General features: G+C 40.4%; 1 protein-coding gene across 3 annotated transcripts in view; it reads right to left on the reverse strand.

Annotated features, from left to right (window-relative positions):
- Positions 1-13,141, reverse strand: part of LAMP2 (lysosome associated membrane protein 2) — a 42,915-nt gene that overhangs the window by 8,210 nt on the left and 21,564 nt on the right. For 2 of the 3 annotated variants that reach the window (XM_088834182.1, XM_055438042.2), the window contains exons 6-8: positions 12,380-12,502; positions 7,232-7,295; positions 6,622-6,786 (exon numbers count right to left, since the gene is read on the reverse strand). In XM_088834182.1, the coding sequence (XP_088690308.1) occupies positions 6,622-6,786; positions 7,232-7,295; positions 12,380-12,502 (352 nt within the window). Of the gene's footprint in view, positions 1-1,737; positions 4,244-6,621; positions 6,787-7,231; positions 7,296-12,379; positions 12,503-13,141 lie in introns of those variants that run through there. The other variant, XM_088834181.1, reaches the window with a different exon arrangement.

The following is a 13,141-nucleotide window of genomic DNA, read 5'->3' on the forward strand; positions in this document are numbered from 1 at the left end:
ATAACTATTGATTTTATTAATTCAACCTGTAAAAATTCTTCAGGTAATGGAAAGATATTTTGGTAAAACAGAAATTTTAATAAAATCACATCTTGAAGAAAAACTTCCTTCTGTAAGTCACTCTGACCTGCTCTATCTGCCTAATGTACACTTGAGACCATACTGAAAATATTTCTGGAGAATGGAAAAGTGGAAGAGTTTAATAATCACAGAAGCAGTGAAGATTTTTAAAGGTAAAATTTCACAGCCATTGAAATCTCAAGGAAAATGTTCATGGAGATTTTTAAAATGCTGTTAAAATTTGTCAGATACACTTTTCAGGGTGAGGGTTGAAAAGTCAAGATGTACATTTATAATAAAATAGAAAACAAACACCTCTTTAAAACCAATGAGTCAATTTCTCTTTGGAAGAATCAGCATTAAGAAGCACAATCTTATGTGACATTTATCACATACCTTTTACATCTACAGTCAAACTGTTTGAAGTTTATTACATGGATCTGAAAAGACTCTGATGCTGGGAGGGATTGGAGGCAGGAGGAGAAGGGGATGACAGAGAATGAGATGGCTGGATGGCATCACCGACTCGATGGACATGAGCTTGAGTGAACTCCGGGAGTTGGTGATGGACAGGGAGGCCTGGCGTGCTGTGATTCATGGGGTCGCAAAGAGTCAGACACGACTGAGCGACTGAACTGAACTGAACTGAAAAGATACTTGAAGCTACTCTATACTAGTTTCAAAAATATGATAATTATTGATGCAGAAAATTAGGTACGAGGATAAAAGATCAGGAGATAAGTAGGAGAAAGATGAGCCTAAGACAATGTAATATTATCTACGTAAATAAATAAAAATAAAAATGCTATAATCCTAAAAATATCTTGATTCTTTTAAGAATTCCTCCTAAAAAATGCAATAAACTTCAGATGGTATGTTTTACACTTGATGAAAATGTTTTTTATCCCTAACAAGTAGCTTATCAGATTTCTTCTAAAAATACTCAGATGTATATTTTTCTTCATTCAAATGAAAAATTTCACTCAAATAAATAAGAGTAATAAGACTTGAAAACCCTCAGCCCCCAGATGTAAAAACTGAGAGACCCCAGTTGAGTAGCTTGACCAAAGGCACATGGCTGCTAGGAGTTAGGAGCTGGGATGATTAACTGGCAGTCACAAGCTTAACTGGGTAATCCAGAGGAAAGCCAGCCAGGCTGCTAAATGGCTGTGTGTGAAACACTAAGTGAGACCGGGAAGTCATCTAGAAATTGGACGTTTCATGAATTTTAAGGTGATCTGAGAGAAAGAGTACATACAATCCAGTTTGGGCTTGGATCAACAGCTCGGTTTGTGCGGCTGCAATGTACAGATATTAAATAGCAGCCTCAATTTAGGTGTTGAGAAAAGTATACAGAGATACTCTGTCGTTTTTACTATAAAATATTCTAGATCAGTGGTTTCCTAACTAGCTACACATTAGATTCAACTGGGGAACTTACACACACACACCCCATACACATCTCATCCCCGACCTGATTTTTACTCGGTAGCCACCCCAACATCAATAAGGACCTACACACACACACACACACCACTCTCCCAGACAGTAATACACAGAACATTCTGGAAATAATTTAGCTCTAAGCATTTCTGAAGTTTTCCCTTTTGGAAGAAATTGCCATTATATAGTATACAAAATCTAGACTTTAGCCAACAGGAAAGAAATGTGAGCAAATTTCCTTAAGAAATAAAAGAATCTTTATTGTTTGTTTTAGAAGCAATATGTTGAGCAAATGGACAGTCAAATAACCAAAGAGAAATACCGTACATCAACTAGTGGTTTAAACATTTGAGGAAAAATCATGAAAAGCATTTACATGGACCAGATTCTTTATACAAATGCTAACCTATGAGAAACACCCAGACACTAAATAAGAGTGTTAGACCATCAAGATGTAAACCCAGTAAAACAAAACTACAAAAGGTGCAAAGAACACGTGGCTATACGAAATAATAGTGTGAGTAATAGCATATAAACTGGCCCATGTAAAGTATGAAAATAGTCAATTAAGTCAGGTTCTCTATAAAACAGTGCTAATTAGAGGTATTTTAATATGAATCAGGTATATAATCTAAAGGTAGAAACTTCTAGAAACATTAATAGCATTAAGCCAGTGCCACTCGCTTGTGATTCCAATTTTTATTTTTTTAAAAAGCTGCTTTGTTTTGACTTTTGAGAAATATCTAAGGCTCATACTCTTGGAAGCGTTGTCCATTCCTATAAGGGTAACAATCTTACACTAAAACATTATTTAAATAAAAAATTTTTTAAAAATCAGATTTATATTTAGCCTTTAAAAAGTGCCTTAAGCTGGCAAAGCAGCTCCAAGTAGCTTTCTAGAGAGGGGCTAGTTAGGAATCCAATTCTGAGCTAGTAAGATTTTCAGGGTACTCTAAACAGCAAATTTAAGTAGGAGAAAATATCATGCCAATATAACTCAAAAGGTAGTTACAGACATACACTGGGCTAACACGCTATGGCCTCTGTGTGTATATTGCTGGACTACCAAATTAATTCAACACAAACATTTTGGAACCTAGCTATCTCATTTTCTAGTGAATGGAGGGGTACATAATCTCCCACCTCCCCAAAACACAGAACCTGCCATATACTGCTGCATATTAACAATTTTTTTAATTGCTTAGCCATCTCAAAACCAAAAAAAGACCTATTAGAAGCAGCAGGAAATACTTGTTATCAAGTTGAAATGCTTTGCCTTCTCCTACAAACATTAGGTGGTGCCGGTGAAATGGACAATTGGTGCCTCTCCCCAGAGCATAAAACTTAACACAAAGTACGTGAATTAATGATGTTACCATACTGAACAATAATAACGTAAGCTTTTATTAGCCCGGAACTATTTAAATATGAAAGCCACGTTAGTACATGTAGCCATCAATGCAAGCTGTAAAGGAAGAACAGCTTCTTCGTCAACAAAGAGGAGACCAAGACTTTTGGGTTAGGTCCAAGTTCTTTATCTAGGTTGTAGGACATACTGGCATTTCTTCTTTAAGGAAAAGGAAAAAGGATAAAACAAACTACCACTAACATGGAGACTCAAAGACTAAAGAGAAATCTACATTAATCTAGTGACAATAATCTAGTGACTGTGTGTAGGGGCCAATTTATGGGTACAAAGAACACCCCAAATTGGCACTGCCTAGCTTGCCTGGAGAATCCCGGCGGGGGGGGGGAAGCCTGGTGGACTGCTGTCTCTGGGGTCGCAGAGAGCTGGACACGACTGAAGCGACTTAGCAGCAGCAGCAGCAATTATCTCTAAAGTATCTAGAAAATGGATTGAAATGCCCCATTGGAATAGTCTTGTATCTTACCATTTAAAAGGCTGAATTACCCAGTTGTTTTTTTTAAAAGGATTCAACGGTAAGATTTAACACCTATTCTAAAATTTTAAAAGCTTTTGTATCTTTTGTCACTATAGCCATATTAAGTACAAGTGTACTCAAAAGGCATTAGAAAAGCATGCATTGCTAAGAACATAATACTATTAGACCCTGTTCACCACATCTATTGGCATATCTCTCATAGTCAAATATGCAGCAATGCCAAAGCAGCTAAGTTAACCCGCAAACAAAATCACTAAGAAATGCAAAAGGAGCAAGTACGAATCCACTGTAGAATGGTGGATGTCTCAATTTGACTACATACGAGGGTGGGGAGGGGGTTAAGCTCTTTTTCCTAAACTGTGTATTTCTAGTCAGAATGTCTAAAGTGACAACAATGAAATACTAATTCAAGACAATGTAAAACAGAATCTATAATCCATGCGATTTTCCACATTTTTGGGGGGAGGCACTAGAAAAATGTTTTATATTCCTTAGTTGGAAAAGCCAAAACCATGTGATTAATTTATAGTTTATCATTTCAGGGGTGTTTTTGTCTATTTGAGTTTGAAATCCCCCGATACCACCTGTTTTAAGAGCAGAACTGTAAACTATATATACCTTAAGTTGAACAGTATTGCATGTGGGAGTTTGTACTTGCTTTTATTATTCTGTAACAGAGCCTCATGTAGATTAGTGTTACAGAGTCTGATATCCAGCATAACTTTTTCTTCTGCCAATTAGGTAAGCAATCACTATAACGATAATCAAGCCTGAAAGACCAGCACCAACTATAATTGGTATTAGAATGGTGTCATCATCCAGCGAACACTCTTGGGCTGTAGGTGAGAAAAAGTGTGTAACAAAGAATGAGTATAATAAAAAAAAAATGATGTTCCAAAAGTAAAAGATGTTCATTAAAAAGTCAGAAAATGCTTTTAAAAGATCAACTTTAAGTAATTAAGACAGGTCTATTTTTATGATAAAGCTACATAAATTATGGATTGTTCTAGAATCAAAATCCTAAAACTTATTTGTCCTTTCATTCATGTATGTGTGTAAATATTAGATATATATGCATGTATACTCATTTATGTAAAACACATATATGTGTCTATATTTATTTGTTTATATATTCCAAGTGCTTTCCAAAATAGGAGTATTACTTTATCAGAAATGAAGGGAGCCAATCTAGCCAGATTTCTACATAGCCAGTTTAGACTCTTCGTGGTACAGTGATGTCTTTAGGGAAACTGGGAGCAGATCAGGAAGGTTTTACCACGGGATCAGAAGAGCCACACTATAGTCTGTGAACCAAATCTGGCCCAAAGGCTAAAAAGGTGCCTTTGAACATTTTTAAATGATTGGGCGGGGGACAAAAACAAAAGAAGATGATTTTGTGATTCATGTGAATTACATGAAATTCAAGTTTCTGGTATCCACAAGGCAAGTTTTCCCGGAAAACAGCCACATTCACTTGTTTATTGCCTGTGGCTCTTTTCATGCCTCAACAGCAGAGCTCAATAGTTGTGACAGAGACCATATGGCCTCCAAAGCTGAAACACTGTCTGAGCCTTTACCAAAAAAGCCTGCAAATTCTCAACTTTGAGGAAACGCTTCTAGTGGCTGCTAAAGTCAAGAAACTGAGACCTCTGACTACTTTGAGTGTGTTTACCACATTTATCAATCCAGTCAGGGCTCACAGGGTCTATCTTTTCCATTTCTAGAGAGCAGTCTGATCTAGTAAAATCCAATCAACACTCTTACCTTACTGAAAGTCTATTTCCTCCTCCTATACAGTCAAGCATTACCAGTCAAGAACCGAGCTCCACAAATAGATTACACATTCAGTATCAGTACTAAATGCTGTGTACTCCTTTGGGTGACATTTTTAATTCTATGTATATGAAAACCAAAGCAGCAAGTAGGAGAAAAAATACAGCTCATCTGTATTTTAGCTGACTAGATTAACATGCTTGAGCTGACTGCACACTGCAAATAATGTGAAGTTCTAAACACAAATCTGGACTTAAAATTTGAAGGTAATAATGTAGGGGAGGAGTTTGATAAAGACTCAAAAGTAAAACAATGAAAGGATCAAAATAATTGAGAAGGAAATGGTAACCCACTCCAGTATTCTAGCAGCGAAAATCCCATGGACAGAGGAGCCTGGCAGGCTACAGTTCATGGGGTCGCAGAGAGCCAGACACCACTGAGTGACTGAGCACAAAGCAAAAACTGACAAAGCAGAAAATGAATTCTTGAGACAATGTTTTAATTGTGATCAACCCCTCTAATCACAAGAATGGTAGGGTCAAGAGCCTAATTTATTCTGGCCTAACCAAGGCCGGCCAGGTGTTCAGCACTACTACAAAATCGCTGAGCAGCTTGTGGCATATTCACGCCCAGATGCAGCTTCCACATTTCTTTTTAAACCATTGAATTCATTGTTGAAAAGGATGTGAATGACTGGTGTGGCTCTGCTCGGCAGAGCTGTGATCCACAAATCGTCCATTTTAAGTAATCAGGTTTAAAAGATGAGTCAATTAAGGAATTTTATGTACTTTTCCCTCTTCATGCAGATTTTAATCTTATAATGCCAAATGCATCTTTCATAATCGTATAAACACAGTGTAATGAGCTGTTCACAAAGCTTTCACTAAAAATCTGTTAAATACCACCATTAGCCCTGAGTAGACCTTCAAAGAGCCTCATTCACACTGGCACATGCTTTTAAAACTCTCCAGATCATTCTAGCTGGCCAAAACATAGGCCACATCTGAGGCTTTCCTACCGCAATCTGTCTTAATAAACTGAGACCAAACTGCTTTAATTCCAGTATGAAAATGTTTCCAGCGAGAAGATGGCCCCAAGAAGGCAGTCAAAATGCTCAAAAACTGCTGCTCCCCAGTGCCATCCTTCCCACAAATGACAACCCATGGAAGAGTGTCTGCGTCTTATGTAAAGCTCACTTAAAGCACCTATCAGTTTTTAGCTTTAAGAACTGTGCTGCAGATGGTTTTGAGATTACAAAACACACCGAATTTGAGCAAAATGGTGAGGTAATACAGTCACACCACTTGCTCAGGGCTACAAGAGTTGAGAGGTGAATTCCTATTTCTCTACTCAGGGCTGAAATTTCCACGACTCAAAAGAAAAGTCACCTAGCAGTCCACCTATGAGCATAAATTATTAATAAAACGGGCTTGATTCTTACCGGTAGAATACTTTCCTTCTGTCACACTGAAAGGCTGAACCCTTAGATCAAAGGTATTTATCTGAAATGCTCCAGACACGGAAACAGTCTGCTCTTTGTTGCACATATAAGAACTTCCCAGGGGAGCATCCCAGTAGCTGAGATTGGTATTTGAAATGCTGTATACTTTAAAGGAAAAAAAAAATGTTAGTAACTTCTTATCCTGTCAATATTTTTTAAAAAGGGGGGAGGGGGAAGACAATCCTGAGGATTTTTCTGTGAAATACAGGAGAGCTCAGGGTACAGGGTCTGCCCACAAAAAGCAATTCTTAAGATCACTAACTAGGTTCCCTATCTCTCTATGGATGTTGAGACAGTCTAAAACCCAGTCACATTCTTAACTATTACTTACTATGCTTTGAAAATACAAGATATTGCAAAAGATAGAACACTAGTTCTAAGCTACCGATTTTAAGTTACGGTCAAAGCCCAATTTTGACATAGAATCTTCTGTTTCATTAAATAAGGCACTTGTTATTATCTTGTTATTTGGTAACAAGATAATTATGGTTTGTATTCTTTCAGTGAAACCCATACTCTTCCCCACCCCTCAGGCCAATGTTTTGCTTACCAGAGCCATTAACCAAAAGCATGGTGACATTCACCTCTTTCAGATAGAATCGGTTTTCATTTTTCTGTGTGAAAAAAAGCATCCAGTTAGTCAATGCATCACAGCTGTTTACAGACACAGTTAACATCCATGGAAGGAGAGCAATCTAACACTATTACCCAGAAGATCCAACCATGGATTAGACCTGGCCCAGTAGCACAAACTGCAACTAAGTCAAGAGACTCAAAATGTGCCTGAAACCCTTTTCCTCTTCATTTTTGTTTCCAACTTTGGGACCAGAGGTGATGTGCTCACCTGGTTCCCAGACACTCAGCAATTCACTCCCTCCATTCCGATCTTTCTGTCACTTTCCAAGCCCTTACCACCTCTAGCCTGGATCACAACAGCCTCTTCACAGGGCTCCCTCCCTTTCTGCCTGTCCAGCTCTGTTTTTCCTCCAATGCTATTTTCTTTCTGAAGCATGAATCTGATCAGATGATCCTTCTAATTACTTCACCACTTAGTATGTACAAGGTAACACATCTAAGTGTTCCAAGGAGCCAGCAAAATGCACACATTTGGATCCTGTCCCCATCATGTTTACAATCTGCCAGAGAAGACCAATAAAAATAAATAATCATACTACAAAAAAGAAAGTGATAAATTATGAATAAAAGGAGAGGAATTTCAACTAGGGAAGGAGCAAAGGCAACAGAAGGTTAGGGGCGGGTCTTCTGAATGGGATAGGATTCAATTAGGAAAGAAGCACAAACGAGTATTCAAGACGGGAAGAGCCTGAGTAAAGAAGTCAGAAATAAGCATCATCGCAAGCACACTGGCATCTGAAAACTTTAAGTGCCAAGCACTGTTCCTAAAACTTTACCCAGGAGGCTTCATGGAAGAATTACAACACCCCATTTTGAGATGGGATAACTGATCCATGGAGGGTGTTGAGCAACTTCTGCAAGGCTACAGAGTTAGCTGGGATTTGACCCCAGGGAGTCTGGCTGCAGAGCCTGAGTGCTGGTTCCTCGGCCGATCTCCTACCACACTGGATGTGCATAGGGAACAGGGTAAGGGAAGCATGAGATTCACGACAAGGGAAAGAAGGAATCATAAAGCTGGATACGCAGGTTACTTCGCACAGCGGGAAGACGAGGCTTGAACTACCCCAGGCATGGAATTTAGATGTTTTCTTGTTGGCAAAACAGAACTACTGCAGGTTTCTGAGAAAGAGCTGAGCTTCAAGAAGATTTCAGCTGATGCCGAAGTACATTAGGGGAGGGGAGGAGAAGGGGGGACTGGTTAGGAGGTGGTCTGAAACTAGTTAGGAGGTTAGCGGTAATGTAGGCTGGAATCGGTAGGGAATGAAAACAAGGGGGCAGACTAAGAGAACTTCAGGAGAAAGCACACAGGAAGTCTTGACAACGTCACCCCATCTCTCCTTGGTTCGCCATTCAAGGCTCTCCACAATTTGTCCCAAACATTCTTCCAAACTTACCATTCCCTAAACATGCTCCATGCCTCCCTTTCCACCTGGTCTTGACCGTGTTCCTTTATCCAGGGGTGTTCTGTACTTTTTCACTTACTCCCCTTATACTCCATGTGTACACATCTGACCCACTCTTCAATGTCCAGCTTTAATGCCATCTCTTCTGTAAAACCCTCCTGACTCTCCTCCACCCAGAATTAATGGTTCGTTCCTCTATACTCCCACTGTTGTGTTGGGCCGCTCAGTCATGCCTGACTCTTTGTGACCCCATGGACTATATATAGCTCGCCAGGTTCCTCTGTCCATGGAACTCTCCAGGCAAGAATACTGGAAGCAGCCATTCCCTTCTCCACGGGACCTTCCTGATCCAGGGATCAAACCTGGGACTCTTGTGTCTCCTGCAATAGCAGGCAGATTCTTTACCACTGAATCACCTGGGAAGCCCTCCTTTACTCCCATAGCACTTTGTACTTTCCTCTGGTCTAACACGCATCCCACTTTGATTGCACCTCCTACAGCACAGTCTACTTTTCCACAGAATCAAATCCAAAAGCCAGCATGGCATTCAAGGTCTTCCATAAAAGTGGTGGTTATTTGTACACTGTTATCTTTACCACTTGGGGGCTTCCCCAGTGGCTCAGTGGTAAAGAATCCGCCTGCCAATGCAGGCTCGATCCCTGAATCAGGAAGATCCCCTGGAGAAGGAAACGGCAACCTGCTCCAGTACTCTTGCCTGGAAAATTCCATGGACAGAGGAGACTGGTGGGCTATAGCTGGACGCAACTAAGCGCATGCGCACACACACCGTGACCAATAAATCATGGGCATCTTAAGAATACAGGCCGCCTTCTTTGTATCCTACCATAACATCCTGTGTTGTTGCTGTTCAGTCACCCAGTCATGTCCCAACTCTTTGCGATCCTATGGACTGCAGCATGTCAGGCCTCCCTGTCCCTCACCACCTCCTGGAGTTCGCCCAAGTTCATGTCCATTGCAATGGTGATGCCGCCCAGCCATCTCATCCTCTGACACCCTCTTTTCCTTTTGCCCTCAATCTTTCCCAGCATCAGGTCCTTTCCAATGGAAAAAAAACCCACACGCCTTGTCATGGCAAGTGGCTTGCGTAACTCAATCAAGCTACGAGCCTTGCCGTGTATTGCCATCCAAGACAGACTGGTCATAGGAGAGTTCTGACAAAATGTGATACACTGGAGGAGCGAATGGCAAACTACCCCAGTATACTTGCCATTAGAACCTCATGAACAGTATAAAAAGCATCCTGTATATACACCAAATTCAATTATCCTGAGAAGCAACTGTCATGACAGGATTGAAGGTGAGACAGGCCCCACTGAACTCTGCTGACACTGCAGATATTTCTAGACTTTTCAAAGTACCTATAGCAGGGTTAAAATGTCACTATTTTGAACTACATTTTAGAATAGTCTTCTGGAATTAAGTATTACATATTTCCCCATGAGAGTCAGAAAAAACCATGTTCCCTTTAGGATCCTACCTCAGCTAGAAAGCTCAAGCTCAATCACTCAAAAGGGAATGAATCTAAAATATTGCTTTCTTCGTTCTTACTGACTACAATATAATCTCTATGAGGTAACTTGGGAAGTTTGCTCTACCACAGTGAAGATGACAAGCTTAACTATACATTCTTGATAGCAGTTCACTGGTCATATGTGTACTGTAATGGAGAAATTATTTACATATTGGAAAAAGAAGATTTTTATAAATCTTTCTAAAATATAATCATCAATTACTCCGTTTACATTCCATAGAGGAAAAAGGCTTTATACTCAAAATACCAAGTTTAGACAAGAAACAAAGACATACCTAACTTTTCATATATCAGATGTTGAAGCTATTTCCCCATCCCTAGATATGAGTAATCTGATTTAAAAGCACAACTGTTTTTAGCCATTGATATATTAACCATTGATGGGTCAGCAGGTTCCCTCAGGGCAGCTAGCCCCTCTTCCCCATTCCAATTTGCCGTAACCTGTGCATGCACATGCGCACACACACACCCTTCAAAAAATTATGGGTAAACAACTGCTTCTGAGAAGGTGGAAATAAAGGTCCACAATGATTAATTTATGCTAGCTAGAAGTAGAACATGCACGAAAACTTCTGTTTATGGTGCAGCCTTTGATAGGACCGTGAACAAAGAAAACCTGGATGCCACCATTATAAACTATCCTGATATAGAACATGCAGAGCCTTGGACACAGTGAGTACTCAATAAGCGTTAGCTATCATTATTACTGATACTCTAAGTAGTATAACCTTGAAAAAGCCTAAATATTATAATAAACAGGAGAATCTTCTAACCAATAATGGAAAAAAACTATGCAAAGTACTTTGTCTTTTATAAATAGACTTTATTACTACATATATCTATTTGGACAGATTAGATTTTTTTTGATATGGGTTAATTCTTACTGAGAGTGAAAAGGTTGGCTTGAAGCTCAACATTCAGAAAACAAAGATCATGGCATCTGGTCCCATCACTTGATGGGAAATAGATGGGGTAACAGTGGAAGCAGTGTCAGACTTTATTTTTTTGGGCTCCAAAATCACTGCAGATGCTGACTGCAGTCATGAAATTAAAAGACGCTTACTCCTTGGAAGGAAAGTTATGACCAACCTGTTGCTGCTGCTGCTGCTAAGTCACTTCAGTCGTGTCCGACTCTGTGCGACCCCATAGACGGAAGCCCACCAGGCTCCCCTGTCCTGGGATTCTCCAGGCAAGAACACTGGAGTGGGTTGCCATTTCCTTCTCCAATGTGTGAAAGTGAAAAGTGAAAGTGAAGTCGCTCAGTCGTGTCCGACCCTTAGCGACCCCACGGACTGCAGCCTACCAGGCTCCTTCATCCATGGGATTTTCTAGGCAAGAGTACTGGAGTGGCTTGCCATTGCCCTCTCCATGACCAACTTAGTATATTAAAAAGCAGAGACATTACTTTGCCAACCAAGGTCCGTCTAGTCAAGGCTATGGTTTTTCCAGTGGTCATGTATAGATGTGAGAGGTGGACTGTGAAGAAAGCTGATCGCCGAAGAATTGATGCTTTTGAACTGTGGTGCTGGAGAAGACTCTTGAGAGTCCCTTGTACTGCAAGGAGATCCAACCAGTCCATTCTGAAGGAGATCAATCCTGGATGTTCATTGGAAGGACTGATGCTAAAGCTGAAACTCCAATACTTTGGCCACCTCATGTGAAGAGTTGACTCACTGGAAAAGACTCTGATGCTGGGAAGGATTGGGGGCGGGAGGAGAAGGGGACGACAGAGAATGAGATGGCTGGATGGCATCACCGACTCAATGGACATGAGTTTGAGTGAACTCCGGGAGTTGGTGATGGACGGGGAGGCCTGGTGTGCTGTGATTCATGGGGTCGCAAAGAGTCAGACACGACTGAGCGACTGAACTGAACTGAAGGTCTGTATAACAGCAGAAGAGGAGAATGAGCCCAGTCCACAGAACATGGAAGTGACCCTGCAGGATTAACAGGAATCAATGGACTACACTGTATAATTAAGTAGTGTTGAAATGGAAAATAGAGGTAATTATCCCCCTCAACACATAAACATACACACCCTTTCACAGAGACTTTCAGATGTGTTTCTGAGAGAATGATCCTAATTCTTGATGAACCAGTTACTCACCACAGCAAAGACAAAGTCTAGATACTTGACATTGCTGCTGCTCAGCCTGAGCAGAGCAGTTTGAGGTTGGCAGCTGCCGGTAGCGTTGGTTGTGTTGGGATTGATATTAAAAACTGAAGCAACCTTTAGGGGAAGAGGAGGGGAGAAAGGGATAGATTAACCATAAAAATCTACAGCAAAACCTTATATTCCAATAAGATCAACTTCTTGGAGAACAAAAACTCCTTTTGTCTCCTGGATACTTATATGTATGATGTCTTACTTTCAAAGTTGGCACAAGCCCCTCAAGCTGTAACTCAGCAGATTAAAAAAAAAAAAAAAAAAGGAAGACACGAGGAAAGCTTCCTCAAACAATGAGCCAAATGAAAAGACATTTTTTATGGAGCACAAGAGCCATCTGTCTAGCTTGTTTAAGTCCCAAGACACTGGAAATGGGATCGGTTTGCCAGAACGCCCTCTGTAGGCCCAAGAGAGCTTTGCAAGCAGAAGAGCCATCAGGTACTCCTTTCTGTATTTACCTATCTATACCATTCAAATCATCAAATAGCTGGATAAACAGTTGCACTGTTCCAAGTTTACAGTGTTAATCGCTCAGTTGTGTCCGACTCTTTGCAACCCCATGGTCTGACCATGGAATCTTCTAGGCAAGAATACTGGAGTGGGTTGCTATTCTCTTTCTCCAGGGGATCTTCCTGACCCAGGGATTGAGCCAGGGACTCCTGCACTGCAGGCAGATTTTGTACCATCTGAGCCACCAGGGAA

Source organism: Moschus berezovskii, chromosome X (genome assembly GCF_049115385.1).
Source record: "Moschus berezovskii isolate FMDL1 chromosome X, NW_MosBer_1.0, whole genome shotgun sequence".
NCBI classification, from domain to species: Eukaryota; Metazoa; Chordata; class Mammalia; order Artiodactyla; family Moschidae; genus Moschus; species Moschus berezovskii.